The following is a 21,832-nucleotide window of genomic DNA, read 5'->3' on the forward strand; positions in this document are numbered from 1 at the left end:
TGACGTGATTTTTACGGATTTAAAATCTACCATCCCAGCACTCATTGGAGTTAATTGAATGTTAGGACAACTCCCAGCGATCGCTTGGTGCCAGTGACCGCTGGCTTTGATAAACCAACTGAGAATCCTTAACCCAGCGATCGCTGATTTTGATAAACCAAGTGAGAATCCTTAAATCGTTTAATTTTGATGGTGTTATGGTTGATTGCTGGTGGGGCATAGTTCAAACACATAGGATAGATAAAGGTTTTCAATGTGATTATTTGTTCACATAGGTGGTTAAATTGCGACTTCAACATCTCTCAATTATTTTTCATACACAACAAATAATATAGTAATAGTCAAATTGCGAAAGATTGAGAGAAGAAGGATGGCAAGCGCACCTGAAAATCGAAAAGCAGAAGCAATGACATATGCTTACTAAGAATTTAAAGTGCCCCAACGATCGTTGAGGCACTATATTTACTATATTAATTTCTGGAGCCACCCTGATTACTAAAAATTTAAAGTTCTCCAGCGATCGCTGGGTGCCAGCAGCCGCTGGCCTCTTCGAGCCACGGCCGCTGGAACCCATCCGGCGCTGAAATATGAAATCTTCTGAATTCTCGTGGTCGGAGGTCGGATTTGTTAATGCGTATTTTTTGAATGAAATCAATGAAAATCAGTTTAATTTTAAAATCTATAGATTTTTAAATACCTCTAGATTTTCATAGATCTTTAAAAGTCTGAAACGAATATCTCTGAATTTTTATAGAATTTTAAAAGTCTTGAACGAATACCTCTAGATTTTCATAGACTTTTAAAAGTCTTGAACGAATACACCCAAATTTTAAAAGTCTGCAGAAATCTATTAAAATCCTGAACGAATACACCCCCCTAAGTGTTGGTGGAATGTTGTGCTATAGCTTCCAATGTATAGTAACTCTTGTTGTTGTTTCTTTACAAAGTCTTCAAAAGACCTTTACTGAACTTGTTCATAATAGTCTTCAAATCATAGAGGTTAAATAAGTTTAACAAAAGTATAATTTGCACCAAAGCAATGTAGTTGTTACATTCACAAAAACTAAACTCAATATATGTTGTCTAATTAGTGCTTTCTTGAGTTGTTGGGGCATCAGTTACAGTGTTGTCTGAGGTAGTGGACTTTGTTCTTGGTGGCGTCCAAGTTGTAGGATTCATCACTTTCACACCCTTCCTAGAGCTTGCTTTCATGTAGACATTACTGGTCTGAGTTTGCAGCTCACTTATTCCCTTGTTTGCCAATGCATTTCCTTTACAAGAGCCTTCTGTCAAGTGTTGGGTTTAAAGATACTTCTGTGGTTATAGTTTCTCTAATGCTTGCTTGTGAATTCTTATTCGCTTTATTGATTTTTATTTTTTTTTGTGGTTTGCCTCTTCTTCCCTACATCGAAATAACATAATGAGTATCAATAATAAATGCATGAAATGAGATTATAGACTACGAATTATACCTTCTCATTATGAGGTCTTTCGACCCGCGCATTTTGGCAATGAGTCTTATTATGTTCTTGTTGAAAACATCTCTGACATGTCATTTTTACCCCCCAAATCTACGCAACTTGCTTGGATTCTTAGGGTCCCTCTCATTAACATCTCTATTTCCTTTAACCTTTTGCTTTCCTGCCATTTGCCTACACTTTAGTGCTTTAACATCCCACTCTTCTGCATTTGGCCAAAACTTCTCACCATTAATTTAATGGTGCTATACCAAATTCATATGTCATTTTATACCTTTCAACCGTGAAGTAGTCATGGACTACCTTAGTTTGATCCTGATTCAAAAAATTGAAGGCAGAAATGGCATCAACACATGAAATTATTGATAAATTCCATGCTCTACAAGTACAAGTCCTACCTCCAACATTCACAACAAACTTATCATCAAACATATCCACTTCAAACAAATCACCTAAGGTAGGGTGTGGAATACAAAATTTACTTTGTTCCTTTAATTTCTCTATCTTCTTTCTAATCTTAAGGCATAATCTATTATGAAGTCCTTCAATTTCAGCAAGTTAATTTCTTGCATTATCTCTCCATCAATGAGCACCTAATATCCTCTAAGATATATATAACAAGTTTACATCTAGCATTTATTATGTACCAATCAAATATTTGACTAATATTATTGTCTACCATATCACAAGGAGGAAATATGTTTAGAAAAGCCTTACAAATTTTCTGTGGCCCTCTCTCAATTAAATCCTCACAGCTGCATGCTTCTCATTATTAATCTCTTAAATGGCCAACTGATGTTGTTCAATATAGGTGGCTCTAACTGCATTCTAGAACATATTCTTTAGTGTTATGCCCTTGTGTTGCTTCTTCCAATTAGCATATGCATATCAGGCACCATTTATGTGCTATGCTAGTGTTGCCAATGTGCTATACCTAGACTGCTCATTGTACAGTAAAATAGATCAAATCCTGTGAGATTACCAAACAAATCAAGTTTTATAAGATCCTACTTACTTTCTTAGGCATTTTATCGAACAATTGGTGAGCAATACCATAGCATAGATCATTAAATAAAAGGAAAAATAAAAACACAAAACACATCACGTGAATATAAGGATTAACAAAACCTAATCAACAAATCTGAGATCTTGACTAAATTACAGTGAAGAACATACCTCTAAACTTGAAAATTGATGAAGAAAGATGAAGATGAAGGGGAAATTACAATTGATCCGTATGTAAATAATTTGTGTAAGGTAAAAACTTAGACCGTTCAAACCATTATTAATAGTTGAAATTTTTTTATAATCCGCAGTCGCCAAATGACAGGTTGATTATTGGCTTCTTATTTCGGCAAAAGTTGAGATAATCAATTAGAGATAATCGAAAGGCTGATTTAGTGAAATATGAAGCATGAAGGAATTAGAGAGAACACTTGTTAATTAAGCATGAATGCAGTTGATGTTTGATATGTTAATAGCAAATTACGAGGAGAAATGAGAAAGAAAAATATAGAAACAGAATGACGTGAAGCATGACTGCAGTTGATGTCTGATATGTAATGGCAAATTAGGAGGAGAAAATAGAATGGAAAATAGAGAAAGAGAGTGGCGTTGCTTCTGCTATATTTGATCTTATATAAATATAACTTTTAAATAAATAAAAAAAACTTCTAAATGCCGAACATCTTTCTATAAATGCTCAAATAAATAATATGTACGTCTCAAATAGGAATGTTTGTCCTCTTATGTAGTTATCTATATTATTGTAGAAGTTTCTCACCATTTAATGGTGCTATACAAAATTCATATGTAATTTTATACCTTTCGACCGTGAAGTAGTCATGCACCACCTCAGTTAGATCATAATTCAAAAAATTGAAGGCAGAAATGGCATGAACACATGAAATTCTTGACAAATTCTAGGCTCTACGAGTACAAGGTCTACCTCCAACATTCACAATAAACATACCATCAAACATATCCACTTCAAACAAATCACCTAAGGCAGGGTGTGGAATACAAAATTTACTTTGTTCATTTAATTTCTTCAGCTTCTTTCTAATCTTAGGGCATGATCTATTATGAAGTCTTTCAAGTTCAACAAGTTAATTTTTTGTATTGTCTCTCTGTTAATGAGCACCTAATATCCTCTAACAAATGTATAACATGTTTACATCTAGCATTTATTATGTACCAATTAAATGTTTCACTAATATTATTGTCTACCGTATCACAAGGAGGAAATGTGTTTAGAAAAGCCTTACAATTTTTGTGGCCCTCTCTCAATCAAATCCTCATAGCTGTAGGCTTCTCATTATTAATCTCTTAAATGGCCAACTGGTGTTGTTCAACATAGGTGGCTCTAACTGCTTTCCAGAACATATTCTTTAGTGTTATGCCCTTGTGTTGTTTCTTCTAATTAGCATATGCATGTCGGGCACCATTTCTGTGCTATGCTAGTGTTTCCAATGTGCTATACCTGGACTGCTCATTGTACAGTAAAATAGTTCGAATCCTGTGAGATTACCAAACAAATCAAATTTTATAAGATCCTACTAATTTTCTTAGGCATTTTATCGAACAATTGGTGAGCAATACCATAGCGTAGATCTTTTAATAAAAGGAAAATAAAAACACAAAACACATCACGTGAATATAAGGATTAACAAAACTTAATTAGCAAATCTGAGATCTTGACTAAATAAACATACCTAAAAACTTGAAAATTGATGAAGGAAGATGAAGATGAATGGGAAATTACAATTGATCCGTATGTAAATAATTTGTGTGAGGTAAAAAATTAGAGCGTTCAAACCATTATTTATAGTTGAGAAAATTTCATAATCCGCAATAGCTAAATGACAGTCTGATTATTGGCTTCTTATTTCGACAAAAGTTGAGATAATCAATTAGAGATAATCGAAAGGTTGATTTCGTGAAATATGAAGAATGAAGGAAATTCGAGAAAACACTCGTTAATTAAGCATGAATGTAGTTGATATTTGATATGTTAATGGCAAATTAAGAGGAGAAATGAGAAAGAAAAATATAGAAACAGAATGACGTAAAGCATGACTACAGTTGATGTTTGATATGTTAGGAGGAAAGTGAGTGGTGTTGCTTCTGCTATATTTGATCTTATATACATATAACTTTCAAATAAAAAAAACTTCTAAATGCCAAACATAAATGCTCAAATAAATAATATATACGCCTCAAATATGAATGTTTGCCCTCTTATTAAGTTATCTATATTAATGTAGAAACTTCACACCATTTAATGGTGCTATACAAATCACATTAATCTATCAATTACATAAGATGAACAAAATTTTGGGGAACAGTAATTGACGCAGCAGGGAATCAGCGAAATACTGTTGCATGAACAGTAATTTTTTTGAATTTGTTCTCGCATCAGAGTTCGGACTCTCTCGCGACCGGCCGGTGAAGCTCACCGCTTCCAGACCTTTGTCCCCACGGTACCGGCGCCGGCGCAGCTGCCCACCAGCAGGCGGCAGACCCACTCCCAGACGCAGCAGCTCGTCCCAGAAACAGCAGGGCTCGCTCGTCCGGTCGTCCCAGCAGCAACGGCGCTCGAGCTCGACGCCTGAGCTCCACGCCGACGTGCAGCTGCCACAAGCCGCTGGAGCTGCTGCTCGCCTGGATCGATGCTACTCTGGTAGGTGAAATCAATTTCTGGGTTTTTTTGTGTTTGCCTATAAGGTGTTTGATGAAATGCCAGTGAAAGCTTTGTGGTTTCTTTTTCGCATTCCGGCGTCCTCTCTTGCTGAATCATGTCGGGCAAAGGGGGCCTGAACCTTCCACTCGTTTCTAACAATTTTAACCCGAATGCTCGTCATGTTTCTTCCCCAAGGAAACACCCTAGTTTGGTTTCGCCTGCTACTTCTGCTAATCCGAATTTGGCTTTGAACAACGCCAACGAACAGTCTGGAATGATGGTCTTTTCTCATGGCTCAAAGGAACCTCAACGTACGATTGTGGTTCCGGATGGTACTTCCCTTACGCAAGCACAAGGGAATCCCAATCCTAACCCTAATGGGGCGGAGGCTTTCTCTTCGACAACTATTCCCACGAATTCGGTTCGTCAACAAGTTACTGATATGGGAGAGAAGATTGATGCCCACAAATCCTATGCGGAGATGGCTTCTAACAGGGGGCAACGACGCTCTGACGTAGCTGCTCATAACTTTCATGCACTATGTCCCATGAAGGAGGGTGATCAGTTCTGTTTCAAAATGCCCAAAGATCTTCTTATCAAACAAGTTTCGGAGTTTCAATATGCTTTGACAGGAAGACTTTTGCTTCGTAAAGGTGAAAAACCGAAGCCGGCAATGATGTTAAAAAAGGAGTTGAATGATTTATGGGGAATTGCTTCTTCTTGGCAACTTATTCCCCTTGGAAAAGGCTACTACACTTTGGTTTTTCAAAGTGAGGCGGACAAAACCTGTGCCAAGGTTAAAAACACTTGGGAACTTTTTAATGGTCATCTTCGACTCAGGGAATGGTCAAGGAATTTCGATCCCTTCAAGGAGCATTCTTCGTTGGCTAATGTGTGGGTGAGAATACACTATTTGCCGATAGAATATTGGCACGCGGAAGTGCTGGCTGGAGTTGCGAGATATATTGGGCATCCCATTAGAATCGATGCAGCTTCAGTGAAGAAGGATTTTGGACAGTTTGCGAGGGTCTTGGTCGAGTTAGATATGTCTAAACCTCTTCCTACTACTCTTCTTTTTGATGAAGGAGATTTCGCTTTTTATATTGAGTTCACTTATGAAAAGCTCCCACTTTACTGCAACAGGTGCAAAATAACAGGACACTCTCCTGATAGATGTTTCAAAGCTATTCAAAAGGAAACTGACGAGACAACTACTCACGTCAAGATTGCCACGCAACAGCCAAGGGGAAAACAATGGCAAGAAATTCAGCATATTCAGACTACGAACAACGAACATGAAGCCGCCTTGCATGAGCATAGAAATCAACCTGTCGGCGATCAACAGATTCAGCAACATTCGGTTAAAGATAAGCAGTGCTCGGGGACTACGATTGGAAACACTTTTGCTGTGTTGGAAAACCTGAGAGGTGAAGAAACTGGGTTACAAATCTTGGAGGCTGAGCAGATAACTGATAAATCCGCGCGCGTACAGCAGCAAGGTTCCGGTGAGGACAATGAACCAAGATCTACACCTCAGAAGGTTGCGCAGCCTTCGCATCGAGGCTCTTCGCCTCATCTGTTGGAGCAGGAGGAAAATGCTAAGAACAGAATCAGTGGTGAGAATGTTAGATTTCAGTTGAGGAATAATGAGGATATCAGAGGGCCGGATATGTTGGACGCTATCACCAACATTGTGGAGACATCGGTGTACGATAGGCCGCTTGAAGTTTATGTTTCTGAAAGTTCAGAAGAGAAGGAAACAATTGAAGCGGATGTTATAAGTGAGGAAATTCATTCCCGACAGCAACCAACTGATGCGGTTGCTTTTGAGAATGCTATGAAGGCTCAGAGATTGGAACAAATTCTGGCATTGGCTAATGAGCCAATTACTTCGGGTATGGCAGCTAAGCGGCGCGGTAGGCCTTCAAAAAAACAGCTCGCAGATCGTGCAGCGGAACAAATCTCAAAACAGGCAGAGGAGAGTATTAAACATCGTCTTCGAAAAGCTGGAGATGCTGGCAATAATCCGGAAGCTTTTGTTATTGACAATAGCAAGAAAGACTGTATTCAGGCGATGGAGAATGTCGCCCGTGAAAGCTGGTCGGCTGAGGTGGAAAGATGCGGAGGCTCCTCCGCCCATTTCAATCAATCTTCATGAATATCATCGCCTGGAATGTCCGTGGTTTGACGGACGAATCCAAGCGGTTACTTAAGGAGCACTGTAGCTCATTTTCTCCTATTATCTTGGGTTTGATTGAACCTAAGAAGGCGTTTCGTAAGGTGAGGCAGAGCTACTGGAATTCTTTAAATATGGTGCATATTCATCAAAATTGTCGAGCATCTAAAAGTTCGAACATTTGGGTTCTTGCTCATCCTGATGTGATTGCAACCATGGTTTTTTCCTCTGACCAATCTGTGATCGTTGATTGTATTTGGCAAACTTTCAACTTCCGTGTAGCTATTATACACGGAGCCAATGACCAGATCCTCCGCCGTCAACTTTGGCATGATCTTCTACATTTCACGTCAGGTAATACTGTCTTTATTGGTGATTTTAACGCAGTCAAAGGCTCTAATGAGAGGATCAGTTCTAGGTCCCCTTCAAGAAGCTCATGCTTGGACTTCTGCGCTTTCATTGATGATTCTCAATTCATTGAATCTCCGACTGAAGGGATTCGCTTTACCTGGTCTGGACGTCGGTTTTTTCCCCGTCATGTTGAATCTATCCTTGATAGAACATTTTTTTCCAAGGGTTTTGCTGATTTATGCGATTCGATTGTTACCACGGCGCTTCCGAGGCTCACCTCTGATCATTCTCCGTTAGTTCTGCAGTGCCGTCAGGTTACTCCATCTGGCATAAGACACTTCAGATTTCTGAATATGTGGACCCTTCATCCTTCGTTCTTAGATATGGTGAAGAATTCGTGGACGGTTGCTGTTAACACTAGCTGCCCTATTCTGTGTGTTATGTTGAAACTCAAGAGGCTGCGTTATGATATTAAGGTCTGGAATAAAGATGTTTTTGGCAACGTAGATAATTCGATTGGTCTATTTCAGAATCATTTGGCGGTCACCCAGAACCAGATTTCTGAAACTGGATATACTGATGAGCTCTTCGATGAGGAGATTCGTTTGCAAGCTGAGCTTAATGTTGCGCTTTCTAGAAAAAATAATCTTCTTCAACAGAAAAGCCGTGCCTCGTGGTTGCAAGATGGGGATAGAAATACGACTTTCTTTCACAGAATGATAAAATTCAAACGGAGGAATACTTTGATTACTCGCTTGAATATTGATGGTGTGGATGTCTATGATCCGAGTATTATTGAGCAACATATCATCGGGCACTTCTCGGCTCTTTTCATGGATGATGGAAGCCCGAGCGCTGACCCTTTGGAGATTGAGGCGCTTTTTGATCTGGCGGTTTCGGATGCTCAGAATAATTTTTTGGTCAGTATACCTGCGGAGAGTGAGATTGCGGCGGAGGTCTTTGGAATGGACGCTAATAGTGCCCCTGGACCTGATGGTTTCTCTGGTTCCTTCTTTCAGACTTGCTGGGAAATTATTAAGACGGATGTTGTCAGTGCTGTTCAAACTTTTTTTCGGTCTTCTTATTTACCTACTGGTTGCAATTCCAGTACAATGATTCTTATCCCAAAAAAGAAGGATGTTTCAACTGTTGCTGATTTGAGGCCCATCGTTCTGTCGAACTTCTTCTTTAAAATCATTTCCAAAATCTTGGCGTCAAGGCTTAGCAGGATTGCGTCCACTCATATCTCTAATAACCAATTTGGTTTCATTAGTGGTCGCAACATCCATGATTGCATTATGCTCAGCTCTGAGGGATTCAACTCGATGCAACGTACGAATCGAGGTTCGAATATGGCTTGCAAAATTGACATTCGTAAGGCTTTTGACACCATTCGCTGGGAGTTCATTATGCAAGTTTTGAGAGCGAATGGATATCATGAGAAGTTCGTCAATTGGATTTGGATCATTTTTAGCTCTGCCCGGCTCTCCATTCTTTACAATGGTCAGCTTTCGGGGTACTTCACTTGTTCTCGTGGGGTTAGGCAGGGTGATCCGTTGTCGCCGATTTTATTTGGGATTGCGGAAGACGTCATGAGTCACCTTATCAGCAGTTGTGTGGAATCGAGACACCTTAGTCCGATGGGTTTCAGCCGGGCCACTAATTTTCCAACACACTTATTTTATGCTGATGATATTATCCTTTTTAGCACTGCTACGGTTCGTAATGCTCGAAAGATCAAGGAAATTCTGAATTATTATGGTTCGATTTCTGGTCAGTTTTGCAGTCAGGAGAAATCGAATCTCTACTTCGCTAGGGGCGTGACTACGGATAGGAGAAGGGCTATTCAGCGTGTCATGGGTTTCTCTGTGGGGAATCTTCCGATGACGTATTTGGGAGTTCCTATATTTGTTGGTCGTCCGCGGGCCTCGTATCTCATGCCGATCTTTGATAAAATTGTCCAAAAGTTTGCAAGGTGGAAAGGTCTTCAACTGTCTATCGCAGGCCGTTTATGTTTGGTGAGGTCTGTGATTCAGAGTTCGATTGTGCATTCGATGATGGTTTATAAATGGCCTAAATCGTTATTGCATTCGCTTGACCGTAAATGTCGTAATTTCATTTGGACGGGCAGCATTGATCAGCAACCGCGTTGTTCTGTTAGTTGGAGACGGGTGTGCGCTCCTAAAGAGGAAGGTGGTCTTGGCATTCGTTCTTTTACCTTAATGAATAAATCTTTTTTGATGAAGCTGGCATGGAAGATGATAAAAGGTGATGATTGGGCTCATCGGATTATGAGGTCCAGATACCTCACGACCTTCAGCTATGCTAAGCAAAATATTGCTAATTCGACTATTTGGCTCGGCGTGAAACAGGAGATTGATCCCTTGGTGGTTGATTCTTACTCTTGCATCAATAATGGTGCTAATACTTATTTTTGGAAGGATGATTGGCTGGGATACATTTTGGTGGATAAGCTCAAAATTCCTCACTACATGCATGATTTTCTCCATTTCTCTGTGAAAGATTACTACTACGATGGTCTGTGGCATTTCTCGCCTTCGTTTGTGAATTATTTTCCTGAGGTGGTGGCTGATATTTTATTGATTCCTATGAGCGAGGAAAAAGATTCTAGATATTGGAAGCATTCGCTCAAGGGGGATGTCTCGGCGGCTTTAGCCTTCTCCAAGAATTGTCATCGTTACACTATGGTGAAATGGGGGACATGGATTTGGGAACCGTACATTCCGATTCGTCGTTCGATCTTATGCTGGAGGATTCTTCATGGGCGTCTTCCAACCTTGGATACTCTCGTTAGACAAGGTATGGTCACTCCTAATGGTTGTCCCTTTTGTTATATGGATGCTGAAACCATTGAGCATATCATGTGGAGCTGTCCTCGGATTAGTTACATTTGGGAAACGTTTCTGGTCTGGTTTCATAAAACGGATCTGTTAAGTTGCTTGGATATTCACACTTTTTTAGTGCTGGCTTGGAATGCTTGCTTCAGCCCCCAAATTTTGGCTTTTTGGAAAGGAGGCATTATTTCGATCCTGTGGAAGATATGGGACTGTAGGAATGCGATTGTTTTCGATGATCTCCGTTTTGAGGCTCGGTCGATTCTTACTTTTGTTAAAGCTTATTTTAAAGAGATGGATTCTAATTTTTCACGGCTTGGTACCATCAAGAATAATTGGGCTGACTACGTGATTGTTAGAAGTCTTGGAATTAGCAGTCGAGCTGCTCCTCCCCCTCGCATGGTGGAGGTTTATTGGTGGCCTCCGGTGACTCATTGGATTAAGGTCAACACCGATGGCTCTGCTAAAGGGGCTCCTGGTCGTATTGCCGCGGGAGGAGTTTTTAGGGATAATTTTGCTTATGTCCGTGGCTGTTTTCACATCAAGGGTGGTAGTGGGTTTGCTTTTGAAGCTGAGCTTCTCGCGGTTATTACTGCTATTAATATTGCTCATGATCGTGGCTGGCTTCATCTTTGGGTTGAGTCCGATTCGATGTATGTGGTGCGGTTGTTGGAGAATCGCTCCACGAATGTTCCCTGGCGTTTCTTAGCTTCCTGGAAGCAGGTTCTTCGTCGTCTTCATGGTTTTTCTTTGATTGTTACTCACATCTTTCGGGAAGGAAATCACCCCGCGAACATAATGGCCAATGATGATAGACAAGAGGGATGGTGGCCTTATGCGATTGACGATATTAAACATGCGGTGGCTCGTGATTTTTCTACCCATAGCTTTGTTAGAATGGTGCTTTAAGGTGTTAGTGTTTGTTTCGAATAGGTTGGATGCTTCTCGCGACAGGTGCGGTTGCTTCGTTGGGGTTTCGGTTGTCTGTTGGTGTTGGGATGGTTCCTACTTCTTCCGTTTACATGGTTTTTCTTGGTCTGCTGATTTTCCTTTTAGCTTCGCTAGTTGTGGCTGGTGTCGTGCTATTTCTGGTTTTCATTTTGGTTCCTTTTTGGTTGGTTGTGTTTTTGCTTGTTCTTTGCTTGTTCTCCTTTGTTGGTTTGCTTTGATGTGTTCGGGAACCGAGCTGCTTAGGGGTGATGGTTCGGCCGGAATCTCTGAAGTTGTCTCACTTCCGTTCCCACACAGCTCCTTGTTTAGACGAGTACTCTTTTTCCCTTTTAAGGATTTTCCGACCAGGTTTGCCTTAAAAAGGGTTTTAATGAGGCTCGGCCCTTAGTTTGTTGTTTGTGCACTCAAGGGTTCTTGGTTCATTTTTTCTCTTTCTCTTTTTAATAAAAATTAATTTAATAAAAAAAAAAATTAATGGTGCTATACAAAATTCATATGTAATTTTATACCTTTCGACCGTGAAGTAGTCATGCACTACCTTAGTTAGATCGTGATTCAAAAAATTGAAGGCAGAAAAATAGCATGAACATATGAAATTCTTGACAAATTCCATGCTCTACAAGTACAAGGTCTACCTCCAACATTCACAACAAACTTACCATCAAACATATCTACTTCAAACAAATCACCTAAGGCAGGGTGTGGAATGCAAAATTTACTTTGTTCATTTAATTTCTCCAGCTTCTTTCTAATCTTAGGGCATAATCTATTATGAAGTCCTTCAATTTCAGCAAATTAATTTTTTTGTATTGTCTCTCCATCAATGAGCACCTAATATCCTCTAAGATATATATAACATGTTTACCTCTAGCATTTATTATGTACCACTTAAATTATTGTCTACCATATCACAAGGAGGAAATGTGGTTAGCAAAGCCTTACAAATTTTTTGTGGCCCTCTCTCAATCAAATCCTCATAGCTGGGCTTCTCATTATTAATCTCTTAAATGGCCAACTGGTGTTGTTCAACATAGGTGGCTCTAACTGTATTCCAAAACATATTATTTAGTGTTATGCCCTTGTGTTGTTTCTTCCAATTAGCATATGCATGTCCAGCGCCATTTCTATGCTATATATGCTAGTGTTGCCAATGTGCTAATTGTATGAATGAGTCCCTATATGAATAAGAAGAGTGTTGAATGAAATAAGTGTTATGAGACTCACGATGAAGCATCAATGTATATGTAATAGAAATATACCTTTTTAATTGGTTTGAAAGGAAGGTAGTTCCTAGTCCATTATCCATCTCAAGCTTCTCCACGAGAATTTTGATGAACCATTGATGAAGCATTTGTTCTCAACCTTTACAACAACCCATGCAATAAAGAATATTTGATCATTTCTCATCCTTCCCAATAACGCACAATAACAAACCTCTTATATGAGTCTTTAAATGACACACATCCAACCTAATGATTGGCCTGCAACCATTGATGAAGCCTTTCTTGAGTGAACCAAACCTAACATATATACCTTTAAACACAGACTCTTCACCTAATTAATTCAAATATGTCTTCTCTATCAACCATTTTCATCTCAGCTATGTATCTCCTAAGCTTAGTATAATGCTCGGCAGTTGTCCCTCGCAACGTGTCAAGTGCTATAGTTCTTGCCGTATACAACCTATTCTTACCAACATCCACTTTAAACCTCTCAATCAAGTCACTTTTCAAATCAATTATCATGAAGTTGTGATCAACTCTAAAAATATTAAGATATTGCTTTGTAATCCATTTAGAACTCACAAGCAAGCTTTTTATTGTCTTATGACAATAGTGGTTATTCTAGGACTTTGATTATGAAAGTCTCATCACCTTTAACCATACTGCCATAGCACCTCCAGGACATGGTGGAGTGCATTTGGCTTCAAATCTCTTTCTCTGCAAACCCTACTGAAATGAATCTCCCACCCCTAGCTATTGCTTTGTTCGTAAGTGTCTCCTTACATTGGATACCACTCTCAAACCTCATCCCAAGCTTAAGCTCTAATGTTTTGTGGTCACATTTTGGATCATAGGTCACTTTGTTTCTTTTTCTATCATCATCATCATCATCATCATCATCATCATCATCATCATCAGAATTGACCTAAACATCTGGATCATCATAGTCAGACTCACACATTATATGCTCATCTGATACAACCTCAATTCCAACAAACTTTCCAATGTCATTAAAATAGGCCTTATCTATCCTAACATTCCTCATGTTGATCACATACTCTTCATCATCAGATCCTAATTCATTATCACTAAGACTATCATCAATGTCTTGATCGTTACAGGGTACATAGTCCTCATCATCTTGAGATGGCTCATCATGAAAATTATGTAAGGTAAGCTCACTGTCAATTTGGTTGGTGTTAGGTTCAATTTGAATGAATTCAGTGGTATGCTCACTTTGAATTACATCAGTGGTATTATGTTTACATTTCCCCTTCACACTGACATGTTTTAATTCATAATAAAGTTCAGCTATGTCCTCTTCTGCTCTACAAAAATGATCTTTCGCATATAGCTCATCTAGCTCAGCAGCACTCAATTCCTCTACCTCTACTGGAGAAAAATTCCCTATTTACCCTCAACATAAATATTTGCATGCCTACGTGTCAATGTTAGATGGCTCAACAGTCAACATATCAGTATATCGTGATCATTCTTTAGAGAATACCTAAACTTGTCTACATCACAATGGTGCTTAGTAAATATACCACCCTTAATATACAAATCTCTACCCCCACAATCAATAAACTTACCACCACGTGGAATATATAATTCAAATGTGTCTCTGCAACAAAAAGTTTGAACAAAGCTAATCAATTACTTGCTAATTCATACTGAGTAGTGCATTATTTTTAGCATGAAACCCTATAAATATTCAAATATTCTCAAATAAAAACCGATGAAAAAATATCATACATTCTATTTTTGGAGAATAAAAAATCAAGAAGAGGGTTCTACATGTTTTCCATTGTAATAGCAGAAATTTGGACCATCACTAGCTTCAAATGATGCGCCAAACAACAAAGCCCCACTTCTAATTAACAAATAAGCATGCTTTCCTCACACGTGACAACACGGTAAACGACCATAGGAAGAATGTTTGAGGTAGAAAACAAAATCATATTGCGGGAACAAATGCTTGAGAAAGAAAATAAAATCTAATTTTCTAGTTTTTCTCCGAACAACGTCGTTCAGGATTTGTAAAAATGACATTGTTTGAATTTAAATGAATAAATAAAAGAAATGCAAGAAAAATTTACCATATCAACAAAATAGATTGACATGTAAGAAATAATTTACACGTCAATGTATGTAAGTCGCAGGATTTCTATCAGTGTCAAAAATCAGAAAATGTGCTGAGTTCATGTATTTGTGAGCAAAAAAAAATGAAACAATAGGGCCGAATGGCCTTATTCAACATACAACATCAAATTTTGTCCACCATTTGAAAAAACATAAATTTTGGCCATTTTTTGTATGTCATGACTATTCTACCCTTCTGTCTCTTTCCTCTCTCTTTCTCATCTCCCTCTCTCTCTCTCCAGCGGCTGCCGCTCTCCTCTCTCTTTCTCATTTCTCTCTCTCTCTCCAGCGGCTGCGAGGCAGCGGCGCCGAGCAAAAGTCACCGGAGCTCTCGCGGCTTGGGCAGAATTCGTCGGAGTAGAGGATGAGGCGGCGGTGGTGGAGGAGATCCGGTCCTCTGAAATCGGCGGCGTGGAGGAGGGACTGGTCAGGTGGCGGAGGATGAGGCGGCGGCGACGGCGGCGGTGGATCTAATCTGATCGTTGCGCCGCCTCCTCCATCGGCAGATCTGATCTCCGCCTCCTTCGATTTCAGCCATCGACAGATCTGATCTGATCTGTATTTGTGCTGCACGTATGGCACTTATAGCACTATTAGTGACATAAGTGCCATAAGTGCACACTTCCCCCCAAGGGTTTAGATATTCCATTTAGGGTTTAGATTATCCATTTGGGGTTTAGATGTTCCATTTATGGTTTAAATGATGTTGTTGTTTCTGTATTTGTGTTGCACGTATGGCACTTATGGCACTATTAGTGCCATAAGTGCCCAAATGACCGTTTTACTTAGTTTTATTTTGAATTTTCGTTGGCACTTATGGCACTATTAGTGCCATAAGTGCCAAAATGACTATTTTACTTGGTTTTATTTTGGATTTTCGTTGGCACTTTTGGCACTAATAGTGCCAAAAGTGATCCAAATTGGCACTTATGGCACTATTAGTGCCATAAGTGCCTAACCCGACCCGGCACGCGACCCACGTGCCTGATCCTACCCGGTCCGCCTCATTAAGGGTAAAAACGTCCAAATCAATAAAAATGGCCAAATTTTGTATTTTTTCAATGTGTGGCCATAAATTGTGTTTTATGCTTCATTTTGGCTACTTCAAAATTTTACTCAAAAAAATTTATGTTAAATTTCAATAAGTAATAAATGTTTGTGTATTTAGACAATTACCCCTAAAAAATAATAATATACAATAAGTATTAATCTATAATATATTAAAAAGACAACTTTTAATTTGAAATTAATTTCAAATTAAATTTAAAATTGAGTGGCAACTTTGTAGTTATAATAAAATTAAAGGTTTAGTTCGCCTCAAAAAAATTAAAGGTTTAGTTGTAAACTATATTTTTTCTTATATATTTCCTTTTTCTTTATCTTTTTTTTTCTTTATAAAAATTGTGAAATTCGACTAATTATAAAATATCTAATATGCATATTAAATTTAAGATCATGATAAGAGGTATAATTTGATATATCTTATGTAAATACTCCCTCCGTCCCTGAAATAAGTTCCTCTTTTTCCTTTTTGGGACGTCCCCCAAATAAGTTCCTCTTTCTTTCTTTCCATTTTTTGACAACTACACCACCACTAATAATACTTTATTTATTCTTACTTTTCACTTTTTCACTACTCTCAATACTAATTATAACACCTTTTCACCACTCCCAATACTAATTATAACATATTTTTCTCCACTATCAATACACTTTATCACTTTTCCTTAAAACCCGTGCCGTCCCCAAAGAGGAACTTATTTTGGGGACGAAGGGAGTATTTGATTTAAAATATAAAAGTTATATTTATTTAAAGATTAAAATTAAAACTCTTCTCTCATCTTTTTTTTTTGAATAACTCTATTTTTTAATTCTTTTTATTTTTTCCTTTTTCACAATATCAATTTTAATATTATGATTTTTTTATTTTTTTAATATTCAGTTTAAATATATTCAATTAAAATTATTATTTTTCTTATATTTATAAATACGATAATTACATCAATATTAATTTTATAAAAATATAAAAATATTTTCTGTGCAATTCCTATAATATACGAGGTGCAAGTGCTAGTTTATACTTCCCTCATTTCATAACAAGTGTCATACTTTTCTTTTTTGAGTTGTCCCATAACAAGTGTTCTTTTTTTAAAATAAAAAAATGGGTTTCACTATTTTTTAGTAATTTTTAATTATCTGAATTTTAATATTCTTCTCACAAAATCAAAATGACTTTCACCACTTCTTATATTTTTACTTTTTAATTATACCCACCTACTCTCAAAACAAATTAGGACACGAGTATATACGAAGCATAACATGATTAAGAGCATGAACAACGCTGGGTGCGAAGGTCGGATCGAACCCGGCCTATCGCACCCGCCGGCGTTGCTGCACCCGGGTGCAATTGGGGTGGGGCGATGGAACGCACCAGCAACGTGTGGGAGCGAAGGAGGGGGCGGGTTTACACGCGCCCCTTTTCAAACCAAAAAAAAAAGGAAAATTTGAAAAAAAAATTGCAATTTAAATAATTTAAGTAATTTAGGATTTTTTATTTTAGGATTTTTAGGATTTTTTAGGATTTTTTATTTTATGTTTATTTTAATTTAAGTAATTTAAGATTTTAATTTCTTGTATTGCAACTTTAATTCAATCAATGTAGGATTTGAATTTGAATTCGAATTCAATGAAATTTTAATTTATCAATTATTGTAAATTTAAAATAAAAATTAGAATAAAACTATATAAAAAATAAAATAAAATCCATTGCACCCAATGGGTGCAATAGAATTTTTAAAAGAAGACAAGCTTTTATTGATTCAGAAAAAAAAAAAAAAAAAAAGACGAGCTTTGATATATTTTTTTTTAAGATATAAACGTAGCGAAAAATGTTGCAAAATTTGGACCCTGCAGTGGCAGTCTCTGTCTTGTCCGTGAAGATAGTTGGACAACTCCACTCTCTTCTCTTCTCTTCTCTTGCTCTTCCTTCCACAAAACCCTAAATACTGCATCTCAAAATTCCTGCTCCAATGGCGTTAAAGCAAACGCTGGTAGTAAATAACACTCTTCTCCTCCACCCAAACCCCACTCCAATTTCCCCATTTCGCTCCCTAAATCCCAACACCCTACGAAAATTGGCTTCCGCCTCACGTATCAAATGTTCGTTCGATTACAGCGGCGCCAACAATAACAATGGGATTTATGAGTACGAACGTTATGCGGCGGCGGGGCCGCAGTATCCTAGGCCGTCCGAGATTCAGTGGAAGAAGGAGCTCTGCAATTCGGTGCAGCTTATCGGCGTGGTTGGGGCTCCTGTTCAAATCAAACACCTTGCTTCCGGCAAGGTTGTGGGCTGGTCCCGCCTCGCCGTCAAGAAATCGCAAACCGATACGATTTGGTGAAACTTTAGTTCCTGTTACTTGTTTTTCTAGTTCTTCATTGTATTGAATTCCTTTATCTTTCTGTTTCAATCGACACTTTTTCAGTAGCTTAGTGAGTCTTCCTTCAAGTGGTTCGAATTTGAGAGCTACCTTAGATAGAATTTGGATACTATCCGAAATTGAATTGAAGCCATATAGCTATTTAGCAGTTTCATCTTTAGTATTTTCGTAGCGAATTGAATTATCGGCTGCATTGTGTAGTAGTGTGAGTCTTCCTTCAAGTGATTTGAGTTTAAGAAATTTATTTGATGGGATTTGGATACTATCCTATATTAGATTGAAGCAATAGCTATTTTAAAGTTTTGATTTTGTTGATATTTTTCAGGATTAACTTGACTTTCTGGGATGAATTGGCTCATATTGCTTCTCAGCATGTAGAAAAAGGTCAACAAATACATGTTTCTGGTCGCCTAGTCTCTGATACCGTTGAAAATGATGATGGGAAGCAGCAAACCTACTATAAGGTTTCTGGCCTGTTCCTTAGTAGACCTAGATTTAATTGTCGAGAAAAGCTTATTTACATTTACTGTTATCTTTTCCAGGTAGTGGTTCAGCATCTAAACTTCATTGAGAAGAGCCCATCACCTGTTCCATTGTACAATGGGGACTCTAATTCTGCTACACCTGGTTATTATTCACACTTATATATCCGTTCATGGTGTATGATTTATCTATATGCATTTTGAAATTTTGTTTTGGTTTTGAATTTTGCAGGCAAAAGCCAAAGTTCTTTTTCCTCGAATTCTACTGGTTCCACAGAAGAACTATGGCAAGCCTTCTTTGCTAATCCAATGGAATGGTGGGATAATAGGAAAAACAAGGTAGAGCCTCTAAATTAGGCTTGAAATGGCCGAGAGACCTGTCTTTAAATACAATTCTGGTGCCACTAATTTTTAATTTTCATAAACCGGGAAGACTTTTATACAGACCTGAAATTGCACTTAGGTATGAAGAACACCCTCTTTCAAAATCACATTTATCCGTTGTATGATTGACCTTCCTCCTAAAAGGACTAGTATACACGGACTGTATTCTTAAAAAAAAGATAATTCTAATCTGACTAACTTCCTTCCTACAAGAAGTAACACCTCTCTCTCTCCAAATGAATGTCCCCTTTATCCCCCAGAATGATTGACCTTCCTCCAATAAGTGATTCATACACAAACTGCATTCTTGAAAGTTGAAAGTGTAGCATGAATCTAACATAATCAGTAATGAGTAATCTGTTACTGCAATCATATTATCCGTTTGTGATCTAGGCTAGTTTAGTTTGGCCTTTGCTGGTGCCATACTCTGATTCGGTTATCTTCAACAGAGAAGCCCAAACTATCCGGACTTCAAGCACAAAGATACCGGTGAAGCATTGTGGGTTGAAGGCAGGTATAATCCACCGTGGGTTAAATCACAACTTGCTGTACTCGACTCAAAGATGGAATCGTTCAATGAGCAAAGTTCTAGCACGCATGTGAGTTTTATGAGTGCTGATAGTCTTGGCTCCTTTTAGCAGCTGATCTTGCTTATAGTTAAGTCCGTGGACTTTAGAGTTTCTGTATAGGTTTGATAGTTCAGCTTACCTTTTGAATTACTAGAGCAGCCTTATTTTGTATCATTCAAGCTTTTGTCTATTTTGTTAAGTATTGGTGTTGTGGTTCATGTCTTGATAAATACTTGTCTCTCACGAGTTCAATTTTCACAATTTGTTCAAAATACGTGATAAAGAAAAAGAAAATCAGTAAATTTTACTTACTTTGTGAAAGATGTGGAGAAAGTGTAAAATGATCAAGTTGAAGAGTAATTAATCTCTTCCCATTAGCAACTCAACATGAAGAAAGATGTGGAGAAAATGTATTTTCATCCTCTGAAATAGTAGTATATAATTGTTTAGTGGTGTACAAAGAAATGGGAAAGTGATGGAGAAACAAGCTGTTTGATTTGTACAAAGTGACAAGAAATATGTCTAGAGCCTCTTGCAAGATGTGATGAACATCTTTGGTTGTCTTCGTAAGTTGGTGTATACACACCCATCCTACACAAGATCCAAGTAATTGTTGTAGAGCTTGATATCAATCTTCCTCAAATATGGAGCTCCATCCATGCTCACCTTCATATACTACTTGTACCCTACATAAAACAATTTCTTCATTAATTAGCCTAGCTCAAAAATTCATTAATTTGAGTCACAATCAAGACTTAGCGGATTGTTGAACTTCATCTGTTTTTGCTCTTGGCTGCTCCGATTCATCTCTTCCGGGAAGCCATAATCTCAGATGCAGATCGTCATTCTCCATAGCTGCTGCTCAACATCTTTCCATTTTCTTCAAAGGAAACTGATTCTTGAAAATTGAAATGACTGTGAATCTTATATTAGAAAAAGTATGAAATGTCATTTATTTACAACATATAGGGGGCTTAAAAGTCACTTTCATTCTAAGAAAAAGTTTAATGTCTGCATCAATACTTCAACCAAGGTATTCTAATTGGGTTTGATGTAGGGATGGCAATCGGGTACGACGGGTACGGATAGTGACTATCCATACCCATACTCACGAACTAAATGGATAGTGGTTGCTACCCACGAAACTATCCATGGATATCAAATGGTATCCAAACCCGCTACTCGCGGATACCCGCTACCCGTCGGGTATCCGCGAAACCCGCTATCCGACGGGTATCCGTCACCCACTATCCGACGGATACCTGGGTGACGGATACCCGCTATCCGCCGGATACCCACTATCCGCTGGATACCCACGAAATAGAATTTAAATATAAATTTACAACAAATTTAATAGAAAAAAAAATAAACACAAATAGCATAGTTTAAATCCACAAAGAACAATGTTTAAATTCAAATTCACAAAGAACAATGTTCAAATTCATCAACTAAAATATAAAATCCAACAAAGAACAATGTCTATAATTGCTCGCCAGTAGAAATAGAACCCTCTTCATTGAACTCTTCTTATTCATCTTCAAGAACAATGTCTATAATTGCTGGACGGACGACGAGCGGCGGCCGGCGAGTGGCTGCCGGCTGGTGGCTGGAATCGCGACTTCGCGAGGAGGGCTAGGGAAGAAACGGCTGAAGGAAGGGGCGTAGGGGAATTACTAGGGTTTAGGTTTAGCTCAATATTAGACTTTGGGCCTTATTGTTTGGGTCTATTTTAAAATATAAAATACTAGCCCATAATCTCAAAATATGTATTTAAAGCCCATATTTTATAGAATTTTTTGTGGATATTTGACGGGTAATTGACGGATAATTGACGGGTAATTGGCGGGTATTTTTCGCGGGTAAACGGGTTTCGCGGGTATGGATAGTAAGTATCCAAACTCATACCCACGAACTAAATGGATAGTGAATTGTACCCACGAAACTATCCGTGGATATCAAATGGTATCCAAACCCACCCTAATGGGTTCGGGTTTTCGCGGGTAGATTGCCATCCCTAGTTTGATGTTTGAAATTATACATTACTTCCTCACTCCTATGAAATTAGTCCTACTTTTTAAAGATGTTCCAAAATATAATTC

At 38.2% G+C, this 21,832-nt stretch overlaps 1 protein-coding gene across 1 annotated transcript; it reads left to right on the forward strand.

Annotated features, from left to right (window-relative positions):
- Positions 1-17,690: 17,690 nt before the first annotated feature.
- On the forward strand, positions 17,691-19,963 carry LOC131001788 (protein OSB2, chloroplastic-like). Its single transcript, XM_057928381.1, has 5 exons — positions 17,691-18,255; positions 18,624-18,762; positions 18,841-18,925; positions 19,013-19,119; positions 19,614-19,963. Exons 1-5 carry the CDS (start codon positions 17,888-17,890, stop codon positions 19,800-19,802), a joined length of 888 nt encoding a protein of 295 aa, XP_057784364.1. The 5' UTR covers positions 17,691-17,887; the 3' UTR covers positions 19,803-19,963.
- The last annotated feature ends 1,869 nt before the right edge of the window (positions 19,964-21,832 follow it).

This window comes from Salvia miltiorrhiza, chromosome 8 (assembly GCF_028751815.1).
Source record: "Salvia miltiorrhiza cultivar Shanhuang (shh) chromosome 8, IMPLAD_Smil_shh, whole genome shotgun sequence".
Classification (NCBI taxonomy): Eukaryota; Viridiplantae; Streptophyta; class Magnoliopsida; order Lamiales; family Lamiaceae; genus Salvia; species Salvia miltiorrhiza.